This window comes from Mustela nivalis (genome assembly GCF_964662115.1).
Source record: "Mustela nivalis genome assembly, chromosome: 10".
NCBI lineage: Eukaryota > Metazoa > Chordata > Mammalia > Carnivora > Mustelidae > Mustela > Mustela nivalis.
The window spans coordinates 25901451-25921447 of NC_139029.1; the positions used below are offsets into that span (position 1 = coordinate 25901451).

General features: G+C 54.6%; 1 protein-coding gene across 1 annotated transcript; it reads left to right on the forward strand.

The window, feature by feature from the left end:
* Positions 1-539: 539 nt before the first annotated feature.
* On the forward strand, positions 540-17573 carry TFAP2E (transcription factor AP-2 epsilon; the record flags this gene model as incomplete). Its single annotated transcript, XM_082686928.1, has 7 exons — positions 540-566; positions 867-1340; positions 1714-1765; positions 13052-13274; positions 14609-14727; positions 15239-15380; positions 17291-17573. 7 exons carry the CDS (start codon positions 540-542, stop codon positions 17571-17573), a joined length of 1320 nt encoding a protein of 439 aa, XP_082543054.1.
* Between the last annotated feature and the right edge of the window lie 2424 nt (positions 17574-19997).

Sequence of the window (19997 nt, forward strand, 5' to 3'; positions counted from 1 at the left end):
TCAAAACCACCATCCCTACATCCTAGCCTCCAATCCTTCTCTGTTTCACCGCAGCTGGAGCTTTGAGCCCAGAAGGCGGCTCAGACCAGCGGGGGTTGGATTCACGCCCCGCTACCCACCCCACGGGGTCGCGCCAATGCCACGCCTCCCCTTGAACCGTCGCTGGAGAGAAGGGAGAAAGCGGCCACAGCGTGTCTCTTTAATGCGCGCCCCGGAGGCCCAGCGCGCCCCCGCCACTATAACTGGAGTGCATGGAGAGGGCTGCGCTCAGAGGAAGGAGGGCGGGCGCTGGGCACCCGTTGACCGACTTTCCCAAGTGCGATCTGCGCCCGTCCGGCCCACGTCCCGCCCCCATGGACCTGCCCCGGGGCGCCTACAGCTGAGGACCCGACGCCCGCCGGGCTGCGGGCCGGGCTGCACCCCGCCGCCCCAAATAGCACCCGCGTGCTGTACAGGATCCCCGCGCCTCTTCCCGCGGCGCTCGCCGTCGGGCGAGGGCTCAGCCGCCGCCACGCCCCGCGCCCCGCGCCACCCGCCCCATGCTGGTGCACACTTACTCCGCCATGGTGAGTAGTCTAGGGGCGCGGGATCGGGGAACCCGAGCGCCCGGACCTGCCGAACCTCCACCTCCAACGAAATCTCGGCAGGAGGGGGCCGCAGGGACTCCGCCAGCTGCGAACCGTGAGGGTGCGCGCGGGACACCTCTATCCTAGCTCGAGGCTCCCGCGCCCGCGGGCTCCTCCGAGCTAGACCTCAGGCCCGGGCAGGACGGCAGCCGGATCCCCGAGAGCTGAGGACGGTCCTCTCGGGGACCGGGGTCGTTCAGCTACCAGCGGGTCGCCTAACGCGCCCCTCTCCTTCCCCAGGAGCGCCCCGACGGGCTGGGCGCAGCGGCTGGCGCGGCCCGCCTGTCGTCTCTGCCCCAGGCGGCCTATGGGCCGGCACCACCGCTCTGCCACACGCCAGCCGCCACCGACTTCCAACCACCCTACTTCCCGCCGCCCTACCCGCAGCCGCCACTGCCCTACGGCCAGGCGCCCGACGCCGCTGCCGCCTTCCCGCACCTGGCCGGGGACCCGTATGGCGGCCTCGCGCCCCTGGGACAGCCGCAGCCTCCACAGGCTGCCTGGGCCGCGCCCCGCGCCGCCGCCCGCGCCCATGACGAGCCACCGGGTCTGCTGGCGCCGCCTGCCCGCGCCCTGGGCCTCGACCCGCGCCGCGACTACGCCGCCGCGGTTCCCCGGCTCCTGCACGGCCTAGCCGACGGCGCGCACGGCCTGGCAGACGCACCCCTCGGCCTCCCTGGGCTGGCGGCGCCGCCCGGCCTAGACGACCTGCAGGTGAGGCCCGAACGGTCCGGGATGGGCCAGGACCGGCCGCGGGGATTTAGGACTCTGGCTGGAGGCACGGTGACGAAGGCGGGCGTCCCACTCGTCTCTCACCCTGCCACCTCTCACTCATGACTCCGAGGAGGAGCCCAAATCTGGGTTACATGCTGCCTGTCCATTCAGGCGGCCTGGCACTGAGTCAGTGCGCGGTGCCTGGAGGGCGGCAACCCCTGGTGGAGTCCTGGCCCTGCCTGTGGCTGCCTCAAGGGTAGGTGGAGAGCACTGGGCCTAGCGGACAGGACCAGGATCAGCGACTGCAGGGACTTGGGAAGTGACAGGGGACTAGGTCCATAAGCCCCCTTACCACTGCCTCTCCTATTTTCAGGCCATGGATGAGATGGGAATGAGTCTTCTGGACCAGTCCGTAATCAAGAAAGGTAAGGAACAGCGTGCATCAGCCAGGGCAGAACTGGGGGAGATGGTGCAGGCTCCCCTCACACGGACCTGTTTTCTTCCCTGTGGAGCTTGCTTCCTCTGTGTCGCTGTCTTCTAGCCATTAGAGGGGCAGCAGAGGCTGGGGTCCTGGCCAGAGCTTGAGCAGAGGGGCAGGTTGGTGGGTTGGCCCTAGGGCCTGCTGTCTGGGGTGGGCTGAGCCCATCGGACTCATTCTGCAGCAGACCCTCTGTGTGGCTTGGCCTTTTCCTACCAAGGGGAGGGTGTTCTTGTAGATCTGGAAATAATTTGCAGAACGAGTTAAACTACTTTCCTGTTTTCTAAGAGGTGGGAAAGGGTGTGCAGTTCCCATGGGTTTCCTTAAATGATTTCCACATTACGGTGCCTTACCATTTCTTAAACAGGCAAGATTTCCTTCCCTGAATGACCTTGGGGTCAATTAATGGGGGGGGGGAGATAAAGTTTCCCCCAGGGAATTTTCTATCCTTGCAGGAGCCTCTTTCCACATTTAGGGTTGCAGGAGTTGGTATGTGGATATCGTGTGTTAGTCTGAGTATAGGAGGGTCAGGACCTGCCGGATCCTGGATGTCCTGTGTGAGTTCAGGGTCCATACATGTCTGGTATGTTCCTTTCCTGGGTGTCTATCTGGTATTTCTTGGCGTGTAAGTGTGGTCCTGTTGCTGGGCGTGCAATGCATGTCCACTATGTTGGTGTATATTTCTGAGTGTTTGGGAGTCTGTGTGAGTGAGTGTGTGTGTGTGTGTGTGTGGGTCAGGGTCTTTGTGTCCTGGAATTTGTTCTCTGGTTCTGAGGATCTCTGAGTATGCAAGGATCAGTTCCTGTGTGTTTTGGGAGGGTGTTTGTGTCTCTGCACTAGTAGGAGCCACGGGTTTGAGACCTGCCCTCCACTGGATTTTCCAGCTGGAGGACCAAATTCTAGACATGCCAGGAAAAGGTGAGAAGGAGAGAGATTGAGATACAGAGGCAGAGGGGTCCAGGCTTTGGGTGGGCTCCTTAGATTTGGGGCCAGTGCCCCAGGAGGAACTTGGTGACACACACAAGCTTGTGGTGCCTGAGGCAGGCACAGCTCCTGCAGGATTTGGCTCCAGCCATTTTTCAAGAGTGAACTCAAGCCCAGGCACTGTTTGGACTCCACGCGATCTCACAGCGTTCTCACTGGAGACTGGGACTGAGGCTGGGGTGTGGGGGCGGGCTGGGGGCTGGACTTCTAGGAGTGGGACTGGGTTACCAGGGCCTGAGAGTTAGTCGGACAGCCTAGAATGTGTGGGGAGTAAGAAGAAGGGACAAGCTTCCCGGAATTTAGGGGAGAGCCTCCAGGTGTTGGGCTGTGTCACCTGGGGATGTGGATGTGGAGAGGAAGCCCAGAACTGGCCTCCTGGAGTAGTCACTGCTGCCTTGGCTTAGTGGACTTTTTGGACCCCGTGGGAAAGCAGAGCTCTGTCTGCGGTTGGCAAGAGCCTGCCCCTGGACTGCGTCCACCAGGAGATATAATCATGGTCCCCGCCCCCAGTTCCGGACTCCTGCCCACGCTGGCTGGGGCTGGGGCGGGTTGCGGGATCTGCTAGGCTCACTGACTCCCTGGAGGAGGCCGGACTCCCGCCTTCGGGGTAGGAGCTTGGGAACCTCTGCCCGGGGGAAGAGTGAAGGATCAGCTGGGGCTCTGAGCACCTTAAATTCCAATCCCCAGGCCAGAGCCAGCACTGGGAACTGGCTGCGAGGAGGCGCTGGAATTGCCCTGAGTTGGTTTCTCTCAAAGGACATCAGCTGTCATAAGTTCTGGGTCCCAGGTGTGCGCCGGAATCCCCAACAGCGGTCCCAGGACCACAGTGAGGGCAGTCGGGGGTGTCGCGAGTGCGGCCCGCGGGGCCCCGCGGGGCTGATGTGGGCGCTGGCGCTGCGCTGGGCGTCCCGGGCGCGGGCGCGGGGGCGCACACCGGCCGTACCGCGGTACCAGCCTGTCGGTGGCCGAGCGCCGCGAGATGGAGCGCGGGGACCTGGGTGCGCCACCCTGGACGACGAGTCACAACCTGGAGCGCGGCGGCAAAGGACCAGGGGTGCAAGCTCCAGGCTTCCTGCGGAGGGAAGCGCCTGGTTCGCTAGCCGCGAGCTCGGCCTTCCACCCGCGCGCCGCGCCTTCGGGAGGAGAGAGGGTCAGTACTGGCGCTTTCGAGCTTCGCAAACGCCGAGGCAGAGCTGATCCCCGAAGGTCCTCGCCTAAGAGGCCGCATGGACGAGCGACAGCGCCGAGCCGCTGCGGCTAAGCAGCTGCGCCGGCCGGAACCCGGCGCGCAGCGGGCAGTTTTCGCCTGGGATTTGCGCCGTCACTGCGGGACTCGGTGTCGTGGATTAGCGTCCTTCTTCGGCCTCAGGCCCTTCCGATGACATCGAGAGCCCCTGTAAGATCCTGAAGCCCTCTGGCGCCCGCCGGAGGTAGTAGGGGACCCAGCGGCCCCCGTGGACCCTGGAATGATAGGAAGTCATTTTGGGCTCGCTGAAGCATCCGATTCCTCCAGCAGCTCCAGGCCCTGGCGGGAGGGACAGCTGAGGTTGAGGCCGGGCAGTCGAGGCCCTGGGTGCGAAATCGCAGCCACCCCGGCCCTACCCCTGAAGCGGTCTTCCTATCGCAGATGTATCGCCAAAGAGGGAAGCCTGGGAGCTCTCGAGGGTCCCGACCTTGCTTATAAAACTTCCATATTCCGGGCACTTACTTGTCCTGGGGAGAAGGGAAGCGAAGCCTCTGCCCCGCTGTACACTTCCCTGTCGGCTGCCCCTTGCAGCCACGGAGTGAGGCCGGAGGCGGCAGATGGAGCCGAGGCGGACCCAAGGAGAGGCCCGGAACCCTCCATTTTCTGCCCACGTTTGTTACCTCCAGTTTCATAACCTGCCCCAGGAGCACGGAAAGCAAGCGGGACTGGTGGGGGACACACACCTGGATGGGAATATTTTCTAGCCGAGAAATGTGGTGAGGGGGATCGGTACTGGTCGTGTGAGAGCTCAGAGGAGGATAGCAGAGTGCCTGAGTCTGGGGGCTTCCTACAGGAGAGGTTAGGACGGTCTCCGCAGGTGTTCCATGGGTGCTGGTTGAATAAATGAGTGATGGTTTTTGAGGTCTGAGCGCACGGGGAGAGAGGTTGTAGAAAGGTTGTAGAAAGGGCAGAGCTATTTTCACCGCCCTAGGCACAGCATGTGCAAACGCCCTCCACTGCGGAAAAGCCAGCTACCTTACAAAGGTTAAAATCTGCCTGGATTTCAAGTTCTGCAGCCACAGCTGGAGGGAAGGGGTTTGGGGATGAGAACTGAGATCAGTCACTCCTCCTCTCGGGGAGAGTGGGTGGTTGCCTCGTTGGGGGCGGGAACATCCCCTTTGTGGAGCCCTGTGGTCCAACCTCAGGGTCTCCAGGGCACCCTCTCACTGCTCAGCTTGGCTCTAGGGAAAGAAAGGGAGATGGGGAGGGTCTGGGCTTCCCAGTGAATCCCTGCAGGCCAGGCCTCTGGTGAGTGAATGAAGTACTCACCTCTGAGACAAAGATTATATAAATAATATCTATATATTTTAAAGATTTATTTATTTACTTTAGAGAGGGAGGGAGAGAGAGAGAGAGAGAACGTTCATATAGCAGGAGGGAGGGGCAGGGGAAAGGGAGAGAATCCTCAAGCGGACTCATGGCTGAGCACAGCACCCCCGCAGGGCAGAATCCCAGGAAATCATGACCTGAGCTGAAATCAAGAGTCAGACACTTAACCAACTGAACCACCCAGGCACCCCAGGTAAATAATGTATCTGTTTTTTGTGGGTTTTTAAAAGATTTTATTTATTTATTTGACAGAGATCACAAGTAGGCAGAGAGGCAGGCAGAGAGAGAGGGGGAAACCAGCTCCCCACTGAGCAGAGAGCCTGATGCAGGGCTCGATCCCAGGACCCTGGGATCATGACCTGAGCCAAAGACAGAGGCTTTAACCCACTGAGCCACGCAGGTGCCCTGTAAATAATGTATCTTAGTGCAATACTTTAGTATAAGAAGTACTGCCAAAAATCCACAAGAAACAAAAATCAAGGTTTTACATAATGAGAGGATCTGACCCAGCACTTCTACATGCCTCCCCAGAGACTGAAAACCCAGTACCCAAGCAGATAGGGTTTGGATGATAGCTGAGGGCCACATAGGACAGGAGAGTGAAGGTTAGTTAGTGGGAAGGAAACTTCGCCAGCAGGCCCCAGGAAGGGCGACAGAGAGGCTCAAGTGGGCTGGGAAGGTCTGCCTTCCTCCAGCCGCTCCCCTCCCCCACTCTGGGCCAGCGTACCCCAAGTGTAGGCTAAAAACACCATGTGCATCAGAATCCCTTGGAGGTGCTTATTTAGAAAATGCCAGATTTGGGGCGCCTGGGTGGCTCAGTGGGTTAAAGCCTCTGCCTTCGCCTCGGGTCGTGATCCCAGGGTCCTGGGATCAAGCCCCACATCAGGCTCTCTGCTCAGCAGGGAGCCTGCTCCCTCCTCTCCCTCTCTTTCTCTGCCTGCCTCTCTGCCTACTTGTGATCTCTGTCTGTCAAATAAATAAATAAAATCTTTAAAAAAAAAAAAAAGAAAAAAGAAAAGAAAAAGAAAATGCCAGATTTCATGGGCACCACTCCACATCTACTGAATGAGAGTCCCTGAAGTATGGCCCTGGAACTTGCATTTCTTAACAAATTTATTGAATTAAAATGTACAGATCTTAAAAAATCACCCATTTAAGAGTATGATTCAACGATTTTTAGTAATTTATAGTTGTGTAGTCATTACCACAATCAGTCTTTTTTTTTTTTTTAAGATTTCATGTATTTATTTGACAGAGAGAGAGAGCACACAAGCAGGGAGAGCAGGAGACGGAGAAGCAGGCTCCCAGCTGAGCAGAGAGCCTGACATAGGGTTCGATCCCAGAACCTTGGGATCATGACCTGAGCTGAAGGCAGACGCTTAACAGACTGAGCCATTCAGGTGCCCCTACCACAATCATCATCCCCTAAAATTCCTCCATTCCTATTTGTAGTTAATTCTCATTCCCACCCCCAGCCTTAGGCAACCACTGATCTGCTTTCTTTCTATATATTTGCATAATCCGGACATGTTATATCAATGGAATAAATAAAGATGCCCACAGGTGCATCTCTCCTTTTACTCAGCATAATGTTTTTGAGGTTCATCTGTGTCGTAGCAGGTGTGAGTAGCCCCCTTTCTTCGTGTTGCTGAGTAGGCCTCCACTGTGCGCTTGAAACACATTTTGTGTATCCGTTCGTCAGCTGATGGACACCTGGGTGGTGCCCACTTTTTGGCTCCTGTGAATAATGCTGCTCCAATCATTCGCATACATGTCTTTGCGTGGACGTGGGTCCTCATGGCTCTTAGGTCAATTCTGGGGGATGAAATTGCTGGATGTTATGGTAAGTTTGTGTTTAATTTCTTAAGAGCCTGGCATGCGGTTTTCTAATGGGACTGTTCTGTTTTACATTTCTACTAGCAACAGCACGAGAGGGTTCTTCACCTACTCTTGATGATGTCTTATCTTTTTTTTTTTTTTTAAGATTTATTTATTTATCTTAGAGAGAGGGAACCAAGGAGCACGAGTGAGAGGGGCAGAGAGAGAGAATCAGATGCCCCTCTGAGCGCGGAGCCTCACTTGGGGCTCCATCCCAGGGCCCATGAGATCACGACCCAAGCCAAAACCAAGAGTCGGACGCTTAACCGACTGTGCCACCCAGGCGCCCCAGTATTGTCTGTCTTTTTTACGATAGCCCTTGTGGTAGTACCTCAGTATGTTTTGATTTGCATTTCCCTAATAACTAATGATGTTGAGCACTTTTTCACGTGCTTATTACCCACCCATTTGTCATTTTTAGTGAGCTATCTATTCACATATTTTGACCTTTTTCCAGTTGGGCTGTTTATCTTATGATAGAATTACAAGAATTCTTTACATATTCTGGACATGCATCCTTGATCAGACATGTGATTGTCAAATGTTTTCTTCAAGCTGATGGTTTGTCTTTCAGCTTTTTTGGTAGTACCTTTGAGGTGCAAGGATGTTTAATTTTCCTGAAGTCCACTTTATCATTATTTTCTTTTGTGGATCATGCTTTTAGGGTTGAATCCAGGAACTCCTTCCCCAGCCCAAGAGCACAGAGATTTTTCTCCTATGTTTTCTTCTAGACAGAATTGAAATTATAGTCAGTTTTCTGGGAGAATCTTTTGTACTCTCGCCAGATTCTGTAGTCAGACCGTATCTACCACCTGTGGACAGAGTGTGTAGACAAGTGTGTGGGTTTGTCTGACAGGTTGGACAACTAGGAGCTCTTGCATCTGTAGTGTCTTGGCTTCTGCTTGTGTAATGGAGGGGGACAGGGGGAGGCAGTGGGGACACCATGAGTAGACCATTCAGCCCCAGGCATTCAGTCCCCCACTGGTGTGGGAGACAAACACCAGTGTCCCTGCTTTGCAGACTGTGCTAGTTTAATTCCTGCCTCCATGACTGTCCCTTTCTTGCACCATCCACTTCTCTAACTTTGGGTCCCATTGCTCTTGCCATTGAGGGAAGAGGCTCTGAGGAAAAGGGGAAGGACAAGTGGGGCATGGGGAGTGAGGAGGGAGCAGCAGAGTCTGTCCCTCCATATCCAGACATACGTCCACCTGTCATACACCTACACTTAGCAGCACCTATATTTGCATACCTTGGGCAAACACTCCGTGTTTAACTATATGGACAGGAGCAGGAGCCCTTGCAGGTACCCGTATGCATGTGGCCACATCCCTGCAAAACTCAGGGGGGCAGAAACTCTGTCTGCATGTATAGCTGGGGCCCAGTCTTGTTCAGTGAGTAAGTGTGCACATGCACAGTCTGGCCCTCAGTGCTCTGTCCATGACAGTCATTTTTGTGACTCGCATTGATCTCTGTTTGCATGTGCACAAACAGCCTCATGCAGCCTTGGTCTCCCTCCCCTCATACAGAGCCTGGCCTCAGGGAGCACCTGGTTTGGGATGGAGGAGGCTGCTGGAGGAGAGAATTTTCTGTTCCTTCTGACTGCTTTATCTGGCTAGGGGGTCATGGGAAGGAGAATGGTCATTCTGCCCTTCTTTTTATTTACTTATTTTTTGAAAAAAGATTTTATTTATTCATTTGACAGAGAGAGAGCACAAGCAGGGGGCGTGGCAGCCAGAGGGAGAGGGGGAAGCAGGCTCCCTGCTGAGCAAGGAGCCATGTGGGGCTCTATCCCAGAACCCTGGGATCATGACCTGAGCCAGAGACAGATGCTTAACTGACTGAGCCATCCAGGCACCACCCCCCCCTTTTTAAAGGCTTCTTTTTAGTTTTTTAATTCATCAATTTGTAGTTGTTTTTTTTTTTTTAAAGTCAAGCTTGAGGTATAAATAATGTTACGCCTGCATTTATTTACATTTTGACAAATCCAAACATACGGTCATGTAACCACTACGATATAGAGTAGTCCCATCACCCCAAAGAAGTGCCCTCCAGAGAGAGGGACAAGGGTGAAGAGGGAACCACATACAGGCCTGGGAGACAAGGAGCAGGAGGTGGGCATGGCTCCCGTTGTCTGTCTGTCTCGTGTCCGTGTGTCTGTTGAGTTAGGACGTCTCTGCTCCTCACTCTGGGAGGGGGCTGGGACTAAGAAACGGGCAGCGAGGCAGGGTGGAGCCGAGAGCAGCATCAGAGACTGTTTCTAATTAAAACGTTGATTTTTGTCACCAGGTCTTTTTTACATTAATTTTTATTTTTCAAGATACTGCATTAAAGGAGCACCTTGGTTGTGTAGTCGGTTAAGCGTCCGACTCTTGTTTTCAGCTCAGGTCCTGATCTCCGGGTCGTGAGATTGAGCCCAGAGCAGGGCTCTGTGCTGAGCGTGGAGTTGGCTTAAGGTTCTCTCTCTCTCTGCCCCTCCCCTCCTCATTGTATATTGCATTAAAATACTGTTTATCTTGCTTGCTGAGTTTTTGGTGCCTCCTTAGATTTTTGCCCCCAAAGCAAGTGCCTCACTTGCCTCCCCCTCGTTGGTCCTGCTCTGGGGACAGAGACTTGCCTGGGGTAGAATGTGTGCTCTTCATTCCCTCCACATTCTGCCCTTTTCCTCTTCTTCCACTCGCCCCATCTGTGACCTCTTGGCCCCTCTCTGGTACCCGAACGGGGACCCAGGGAGGAAGGGCTGTTTTACTACCCATCACTAAGACAGGGACGAGGTTCTCCCAATGCCCACCCTCTCCCCCAGTCTGGGCTGTGGGCCATCACTCTTCTGTCCATTTCAGGTCTCTACTCATTTATCCCACATGCACTGAGGCCCACTTGCGCTGAGTCCCTGCCCTCAAGGCCCACTCCTCGTTAATGGGGAAGACAGCGGTGGAATCAGACGTAAAGTGCGATGGGGTCAGGGCTAGAGGGTGAGAGGGGCTGGGGTCGTGGGTCTGGAAAGCAGCCAGGAAGCTTTGCACCAGTGCCCGGTGCCCAAGCTGCGGCTTGGGGAGGAGGGGCCTGCTCAGGAATACGGAGACAGTGAGCCCTTCTGTGGGGCCCAAAGAGCTAGCGCCCTGGCATCCCCCACCCCTGGAGGCAAGGCATAGGTGTGGCCTATGCTGACTTTTTAAATTTTTTTGAATCGGTTGCCAAGGTTTAAAAATCCTGAGTTCACAGAGAAATCCAGGATCCTGGTTTCATCAGCAAACAAATAACACGGGAGTTCTGGCAATGTTGGTGTGTCCTGCATGGTAACCCCCAGCCAAGCAGCCGCCTCCTGTAGGGTGGCGCCTGCCGTCCACAGGCTTCCTCGTTACCCCTCTTAGAGGTCTAGAGCTGTGCTGTCCACGGTGGGAGCCACCAGGCACGTGTGGCTGTTGGGCACCTGAAATGTGGCAAGTCTGAATTTAGATGGGCTGGAGATGTAAAATAAGCATTGGATTTTGAAGGCTAAGTACAAGGGAAGAATGTAAAATAGCTAATTAATAATCTTTAAAATATTGATGACATGTTTCCGCAATAGTATTTTTTGACACACTGGGGTAAATAAAATATGTTAAAATTAACCTCACGTTTCTTTTTACTTTTTTAAAATGGAGCTACCAGAACATTTAAATTTAAATTTATATTCTATTTATATATATAATGTGTGTGTGTATATATATACTATATATATAGTACATAGTATATATATAATATAGTATATTTCTGTTCATCAGAGCCTAAAGGACAGATGGGGGACCAGGCAAGAGGGGTAGGCAGCAGCCAGAACACAAAGTGGGCAAAGGAGAGCATTCCATGGACAGCGCTAGGATGACTAAGGATGTGAACTTCGGAGTCTGTGATCAGAGTTCATGACCCATTTCCGCTTCCTGCTTGCTGTGCCATCCCTCTGAACCTCTCTGAACTTTTAGCTTCTCCAATTTGAAATGGGGATGGAGAACAGCATCTGCCTCACAGAGCTGTTTGTGTAAAACACTTGGTGTACAGTTGGCACTCGCTGAAGGTTAGGCCACCTCGTCCTGTCCAGCTCTGACGCTGGGATCTGATTCGAGGGACATTGAGGGCCACGGATGGGTGTCAGTGTGGAGAGTGACGTGTTTTAGAAAGATCCTTTGGGGCGGGGCCAGGGAGACCAGCACAGAGCTGCCCCGAATTTCAGATGGGAAGTGAGTGTCTGTGTACGTGTAGAGAGAAGTGGCTGTAACATCTGGGGCCTGTGGAGAAAGGAGAGCTGCAGGACACAGTGACAGAAGGGATGTGACGGGAGGGGGCAGCGTGGAGGGCATCACTGAGGTTTCCAGCCGGGAGGGTGGGATTCCACACATCCAGAGAAATCCAGGAAAAGCAGAGGGGCTCTGCCTGGCTGGGAACTGCAGGCCTTAGCTAACCTCTGCATTCCCGGCACACAGGGCTCAGCGAGTAATGGCTGAATGGCTGGAGGGCTCCTGCCTTTGAGACCGCAGTCCAGGGCTTGTTACAGGTTCTCCGTCTAGCAGCTGTGTGATCTCAGGCACACTATTTCACCTCTCTGGGCTTCAGTCTCCCCATCTGTAAAATGGGAATAGTAAACCCTCCCGGGTTGTTCCGTGGACTCAGTGACATGATCCGTGTAAAGTACATAGCACAGTAAGTGCCCAGTTAACTGCTGGTCTCTGGCTTCCCACTTAGTCCCTCCCGGTACAGACACACAAGGACTGCCTTCTCTCCTGCTCTCCCAAGGCTCTCACTTCCTTGTAGGAAGAGAAGCCCAGGTGGAAGCAAGTACCTCGATTATTCTCTACTCCCTTTGAAGCCAGGCAGGAGGATGGAGGTTAGACCACAGAAAGAACTTTCTTTTAGGGCCAAGAGTATCCAAGTGGGGTTGTTTTGTTTGTTTGTTTGTTTTCAAGTAGGCTCCACGACCAGCGTGGAGTCCAACACGGGGCTTGAACTCACAACCCTGAGATCAAGATCTGAGCTGAGATCAAGCGTCGGACACTTTACCGACGGAGCCATCCAGGCACCCCTCCAAGTGGGTTTTAGAAAATTAACTTCTCAGAGTCCCTTCCCTGTCCTACACAGATTAGCGGACTGAGAGCTCTTGAGCAGGGGCCTGTGGGGGTGTATCTCTTTATTCCTGTCTCTTTGAGCATCCCATAGTGACTTGGCATCCAGGGGGCCAGGGCCAGAAGCCTAATGGGGCCATAACCTTCCTGCACCCAGGATGTGGGATCCCAAAGTCCCCAGGCCTTCACTGATCCGGGGGGGTGGCACGTGGGGGGTCATAAGCAGGCAAGGGGGGCTGAGGACTCCTTGCGTTTGTGCAGACCTAGCTGGGCCCTGCGGCAGTGACCCAGAGCTCCTGCCTCCGCATTTGTGGCTCTCTCTTGGATTGCACTTGCCCAGACTCCAGGACTCTGCAGAGGCTGTTTGAGTTCACAGCGCACCAGCCTGACTCAGAAAAGGGAACCCAGGTGCAGGAGCCAGACTCCGGGTTGTTTCCACCACCCTGTTGGCTGAGTGGACTTGGGTGAGTCACGATAAACTCCGCGTGCCTCAGTCTCTTCCTCTGTAAAGCAGGGACAATAGAACTGTCCTCTGAGAGGCGCTGGGATGGTTCGATGTGGCTGCGTGCCCAGCATGGGGCCCGGTGCCCAGGACACAGTCAGCGCTTCCTCAATGCTCCCGCTCCACAGCTGGCCAGCGTCCGCGTCCTGCGGTCCCCGGCTCAGTGTCGTCTCTCTCCCCCTTGCCCTTGCTTCCATTCTGCAGTCCCCATCCCCTCCAAAGCCAGCAGCCTCTCGGCCCTCTCACTGGCCAAAGACAGCCTGGTTGGTGGCATCACGAACCCCAGTGAGGTCTTCTGCTCCGTGCCAGGCCGGCTCTCGCTGCTCAGCTCAACGTCCAAGTACAAGGTGACCGTGGGGGAGGTCCAGCGGCGACTCTCACCTCCCGAGTGCCTCAATGCTTCCCTGCTAGGCGGTGTCCTTCGCAGGTAGGACGGCCAGCCCACACAGTTTTCTGCCCAAATCCGTGTGATCATTTCAGACCTTCTCCGGGGCGCAGAGAGGGGCCCGCCTCACGCCAGGCCACAGCCTCCTCTCCATCTCTGTCTCCTTAGGGAATTGTGCATGTTCTGGGGGCAGGCCCTGGTCTCCAGCAGCTCCCACAGGTGTGTGGGCTTGGGGGTGGGGGTGGACAAAGAAGGCCGATCACAGAGAAGGGACGGAGGACTGACCTGTGCTGGGCTGGATGGACCAGGCTGGGGCTGGTGAAGAGAAGGGGCCATCTTCCTCCTTTGCCCCAAGAACAGGACCCCAGGACCCAAGGCCCACTCCCTGCAGAACACAGGCCTCTCTGGTGTGTGTGTGTTTTGAGGTCTGTGGTTTGTCTTCATAGCTGGGTGTGCGTCTCTCTCTGTGCAAGTCCTAATGCCCTGGTGGGTATTTGCACTTCAGGGCTAGGAGTCTTGATGTGTGTGAGGAGGGAGTGCGCGCGTGTGTGTGTGTGTGTGGTATAGGGGACAGTCAGGCGTATATATGTCTCCGTGAATGTGAGTTTCTTTTGTTGCCTTGGCTAGAGTGTGTCCTCCTCTGTGTGACGGCGTGCACTTCTAGGGATAGACATATGTGTGTTTACACGTCTGCAGCTCCGTGTCGAGGCTGCATTTGTGCAGGGGTGAGGTTGTCTCTATTCCTGGTCTCTTTGAACACCCCAGAGGGGCTTGTGTGAGTCCGCAAGTGTCTGTACATCTGTCCCTGGGATCCTGGCTCGGTGTGACCTGGGCTTCTGCACCCGTGTGTCCCTCGGAGCCTGAGTCTGCGTGTCTCTGTGTGCGTCTGACGATTGTGGTGTGTGTGTGTGTGTGTGTGTGTGTGTGTGTCCTTATCGCTCTCGGTGTGTGTTCGTCTGTGTGCCTCTTTATCTGTGTGTCCCTGGGTGTCTGTGTGTGTCCCTGTGTATCTCTGCATGTGAGGCTCTGTGTGTCCCTGGGTAGCTGTGTATGGCTCGGCTGGAGTGCTAAGGCACCTCAAGATTCTGGCCTATCCTTCCCTACCCAGGCTGTCCTTGCTGCTGTTGAGAGGATTAGAGGCAATTGAGTGGCTCTGAGAGCTGGGTGCTAGGCCCCCCAACCCCACCTTGGCTACGAAGTCAGTGAGGTTAGAAGGAGATTGAGACGAGGCTGAAAGAGGCCCCAGAGCATCCCCAGGGCCAGACCCCAGCTTCAGCAGGGGCAGGTGGGGCAGCAAGGACCTGTTGGGGCCACTTAGCCATAGGCTTCTTTCTTGTCTTCATAGTGTGTGTCTGTCTCTCTCTGTGCACGTCAAGGGCCAAGTCCAAGAATGGGGGCCGCTGTCTGCGGGAACGGCTGGAGAAGATTGGGCTCAACCTGCCAGCTGGCCGTCGCAAGGCTGCCAATGTGACACTTCTGACGTCGCTGGTGGAGGGTGAGTGAGGCCTGAGGGTGGGTGTGAGTGTGAGTATGCGGGGACCTGTGTCACCCAGTGGGGCTGTGTGACTGTCCCTAACACTGTCATGTATAAGGAAGGGGTGTATGTGATACACGTGTATAGTCTTCATGTGTCTGGGCATGCGCACTCGCTTGTGTGTGTGGGTTTGTGGAGGGTTGGAGAGGAGTGGCCAGTGTTTGGGTGGGGTGAAAGGAAGAGGGGGTGAGAGTCTCTTCCCTGGAGGCTGGGGACTCTGGGCCTGTTCATGTCGAGCCCAGGCTCTGGGATACACGGTGGGCTCAGCAGCCACCCATGAGCTTAGAGCTCATCCCCTAGGGTCCCAATGGAGGGCAGCGGGCTTGGGGCTGAGGCTGCGCTGGGAGGGAAACCAGAGGAAGGTATCTATAGGAGGGGGTGGGGTAGAATGACTCCCAGCCAGGGGGAGGGAGGTTCAAGGCCAGGCTCCAGACTCAAAGGTATTCAAGGCTCTGCCTCTCCATTCCGGCAGGAGAGGCCGTGCACCTGGCCCGAGACTTCGGCTACGTCTGCGAGACTGAGTTCCCAGCCAAGGCAGCTGCTGAGTACCTGTGCCGCCAGCACGCGGACCCCGGGGAGCTTCACAGCCGCAAGAGCATGCTGCTGGCCGCCAAGTGAGTGAGGGAGCCCCGCGGGGGTGACCTGGGGCACCGTGCACTAGGCACACGGAGGGGCAGCGTGGATGCACACACCGGGCAGGGGCACTGTGGACACCACTCAAGAGCACATGTGATGTACGAGAGGCACTGCATGTGCGCACAGCAAGGCACCACGCGGGGCCCACCATGGGGCACACGAGGACACGCGAACATACCTGGGTTCTGTGCATCAGCAAAACCGGAGTCATTGCCCCATGGCATCACCACCCCCATTCCCACCACGGTGGTCTTGCCCCCCCCCGCCCCCTCGCCTGAGCCTTGCCCCTCAGCCCTTCTGCTCCGGCCACTTCCATCAGGGCACCAGTGCTCACCCAGCTACAAGTTGGCCCTCCCTTGTCCTTACTTCACAAGTGACCCCCTTCAAGTCCTGCTGAGGGCTCCCCCACTGCCCCTCCCACGCTGCTGCCTCAGCTCTGGCCTGATGATCTCACTCCTGGACTTCATCCCAGGGCTCCCCTGTTCCCCCTGCCTTCCTGCACGTGTCCTTCTCCCCTGCCCAAGAATCTTCAGTGACTCCCCACCTGCCACATTGATTTTCAAGCTAGGTTCGCTGGGGATGCTTTGGGGCCTGTTTAATGAACTGGTATTCCATTCAGATTTAGTTTTTTTTTTCTTTTTAAAGATTTTATTTATTTATTTGACAGACAGAGATCACAAGTAGGCAGAGAGGCAGACAGAGAGAGAGGAGGAAGCAGGCTCCCTGCAGAGCAGAGAGCCCGATGCGGGACTCGATCCCAGGACCCTGAGATCATGACCTGAGCCGAAGGCAGCAGCTTAACCCACTGAGCCACCCAGGCGCCCCCAGATTTAGTTTTTAGAAGGGTTCATTGCAAGAAAAGACAGAGAGAGGGAAGAAGAGGAAGTCTAGACTCCTTGGAGGGCCCCACAATCTGGCGAGCACAAACCCCACCCACTGCGACTGACCTTCTTGCTGTCCCCCGCCCTCATGTCTGCTGCTTAGAACACCATCTGGTCCCCCATCTAAAGCAGTCCTAATGCAGTCAGATCCCACCTCCGCCCTCGTCCTCTGGGACTTTCTCAGGCTCCTGAGGCAGCAGAAGTGGAATTACAAACTCAAGGGACGGCCCTGTCTCATGGGACCTTTGAGGCTGTTCTTATCATTGCTGGAGAAACATATCCAAGGCAGGGCTCCCCTCACCCATGAGTCCTCTAACTCGTCAAGACGTCCTGCGGCTCAGTCATGTGTAAAATGCTGACTGGGTTCCATGGCGATGCACAGGTGAGACAAGGGTACATCCTCCCGCCTGAGCCCCATGCAGGATGCAAAGAAACGGGTAATGGCCACAGACTGGAAGGAGAGCTCCCAGCTTCATCACCTGCACAGGCCGGCCGACCTATCTGAAACCAACTTTCGTATGTGATGAGGATGACGATGATTATGTAGGTTTGTTGTGAGGACTCAGATGAGGTGGCCAGTGCTTGGCACAGCCTCTAGGCCTCACTTCACGGTCACTGCCAGCATTGGTTCAGCAGGTCATTGTTCCCTAATTACTTCAAAGGCAAAGCTCTGTGAAGAATTGGGTGTTTGGGATGGGAGCAGCTGAGGGGATCAAGGCAAGTTTCCTGGATAATGTAGGAGAGCTGGACTTTGAACGTGGTCAGGACATCCACAGGAAGAGACTATAGGGTATTGGCAAAGCCCGTTCACTAGCTGTGTGATATTGGGCAAGTCAGTCAGTGTCTCTGAATCAGCTTCCTTTTCTGTAGAATGGGTATGATCATCATTTGCAGACTGTTGACAGGGTGAGCAATCATAAATACATAAACATTGTCACACACACAATAGGTCCTTCTCTAGGCTCAGACTTTTGTCCTCTAACCCCCACCCTCCTTTCTCCCACCAGGCAGATCTGCAAAGAGTTTGCAGACTTGATGGCTCAAGACCGCTCCCCATTGGGCAACAGCCGCCCAGCACTCATCCTGGAACCTGGAGTACAGAGCTGCCTGACACACTTTAGCCTCATCACCCATGGCTTTGGTGGGCCCGCCATCTGTGCTGCCCTTACTGCCTTCCAGAACTACTTGCTGGAGTCACTCAAGGGCCTGGACAAGATGTTTCTAAGCGGTACGGGCAGTGGGCACGGTGACACCAAGGCTTCAGAGAAGGATGCCAAGCACCGGAAGTAACTGTCTCCGCTACCTCATCCCAAAGAGGTTGCCAAGGCCTGAAGTGAGGCCTTAGTTCCTGGGAGTGGGCCCGAAAGGATTAAAAGGCAGAGCTTGTGTCAGGCCAGAAAGAGAACATTCATCCCAAGACCCCTGAGTGAGAGGTTGGAGAAGGGGAGGTGGCTTCTCTGTGGCTGTTTGTCGAGAAGGGCCCAGAGCTCTGCCGCGTGTGTGCAGTTTTCTGACCCTTAATTGCTGGTAAGTGCTTGGACAGGAATGGCATGGAGAAGCCTGGTCTTGAGCTCCGTGCATCAGGGTGCCTGGGCAGAGGTAGATTCTCCTAGAGGCTAAGGCCTTGATGTTTTTACTTATGGCTGGGGGGAAATTGTTAACAAACCAGACGTGTTGAGGAGATGGCATCCCTCACCCCAGCATCTCCGACCCCCAGAAAAGGGGTACTGGTGAGAGGCCCCCGTGGGTCCTGGAACCATCCCACTTGGGGAGAAGTGGGCAGGGGAAGCCCTCAAGGGGCAAAGATAAAGCACACATTGCAGAACTTGAATCCAGGCTGCATGTCACAGTCCTCTTGCTGTCTGTCCTATTTATTTATGTATGTTGTAATTAAATTTGAAAGTCTAAAAATGTCGAATGCAACTTATTTATACTGATTTGAGGATTCTTGTTTCATTGTTTTCTGCTTTACGCACCAAGATGTCCAGCTGGACCAAGACGGAGAGGGTGTGTTTGCTCACAAAGGGCTGGGGGAGGGCCAGGGGGCTTGGGGAAGAAAGATTATGTCAGAGATCATGAGGTTTTCACGAAGATTTTGTATTTGCTGTTGTTTCTCTTGACCCTATAATCGATGTACCTCTTTGGCTCTCCGACTTTTTCATTCTCTTAATAAAATTTTTTCACTGGATATAAAACCTCCCTGTCCTTCTTCAGCCCAGGCCTAGATTTGCCTCTCAAGTGGGGAGGGGCCTCTGAGGGAGAAATCATAGGAGGGGGCTGTGGGTACCGGGGTGTGTTGCGGAGGCTGCAGAGAGTGTATCTATCTGCTTCATCAGTGTGGCTGTCATCTCTGTGTGTGTGTGTGTGTGTGTGTGTGTGTGTGTGTCTGTGTGTGTGTTTAAGAGAAGTGGATCCCAGGTGTGTATGTGTACTCTTGGACTCGGCGGGCCTGTGTCTAAAAGTGTCCATCTAGCTGTAGGTCTATGTGATGTATTACCATGACTGTTGGTGTTGGGTCTGTATGTGTCAGTATGGATGCTGGTGACTGTGAATGTCCAGTGCTAGTCTGGCTGTCTTCTTAAGGATTTCATTCTTCAGGCAGCCTTTCCTGGATCCATCAGTGTCTCCTTCTCTACACAGCCATCTACTACATCACTCCCCGAAGCATTCCTGTTCTAGGGTTTGTCACCTTACAAAACATAAACCTTCCCCCATTTATCTTCCTCAGTTCAAGTTTGTGAAAGATCAATACCCCTCTGCCTCCACGTCCTCCCCCCCCATTCACTCTTCAACCCACTTCACTCTGGCTTCCATCCCCACTAGTCTATTTAAATTCACTCAGCAAGGTCACCAATGGCCACAATGTCAAACCCGAAGGCCTTTTTTGTGGGGTTAGCAGGCTCTGACATGACAGAAAACTTTCTTTTCTGAAACACTCTTCTCTGGCTCCCAACATCCGGTTTTTCTGACCTCTCTGGTTCCAACTCTGGCTTCCTTCTCTACTTGACCTCTAAGTGTTGCCCTTCCTTGGGGGTGCCTCCCTGATCTCCAGGCTTGTGTGTGCGTTAGCCTGTCTGTCCGATGTCTCCACTGGACTAACAGGCATCTCAACTGTACGTCCAAAATGCAGTATGACTCAGATTCTCCCATCTCGACCTCCTCCACACTTTCCCTCTGAGAACATGGCACCATCCTCCCCCAGCTGCTCAAGCCAGAAAGTGGGGGGTCATATTTCTTTCCCTACATCCAATTCATCAGCAGACCCATTTTCATCTGTCACCTCTGCCATGAACCTAGTCCTCGGGACTACTGCAATAGCCTTCCAACCGCTCTCGGTTTTGACCGTACACCCTCATACTAAGCCCTGCAATGACCCAGGCTTTGCCTACCTCCAACCTTATCTTAAACTATTCTCTTTCTGATTCCCTTTGAGCAAATCTCACTAGCTTCCTGCTTGTACCTGCAATTACCACTTAGTCTTATGCTTCCGGGCAGAAGCACTCACTGTGCTCTTTGCCAGGAATGCTCTTCGGCCAGTTGCTTGCAGGTGTGTTGTCCAAGATGTTGAGTGTTTTGCAGAAGCGAAGGGAACAAAAGGCCTAGCAATCATCTCCAGGGTAAAGGTCCAAAGATGTGACCTCTTTTCCCAAGAAGGTTCACTCCCTCATACTACCCATATAGAAGACAGAAGAGAGGGATGGCAGGAAGCATGTA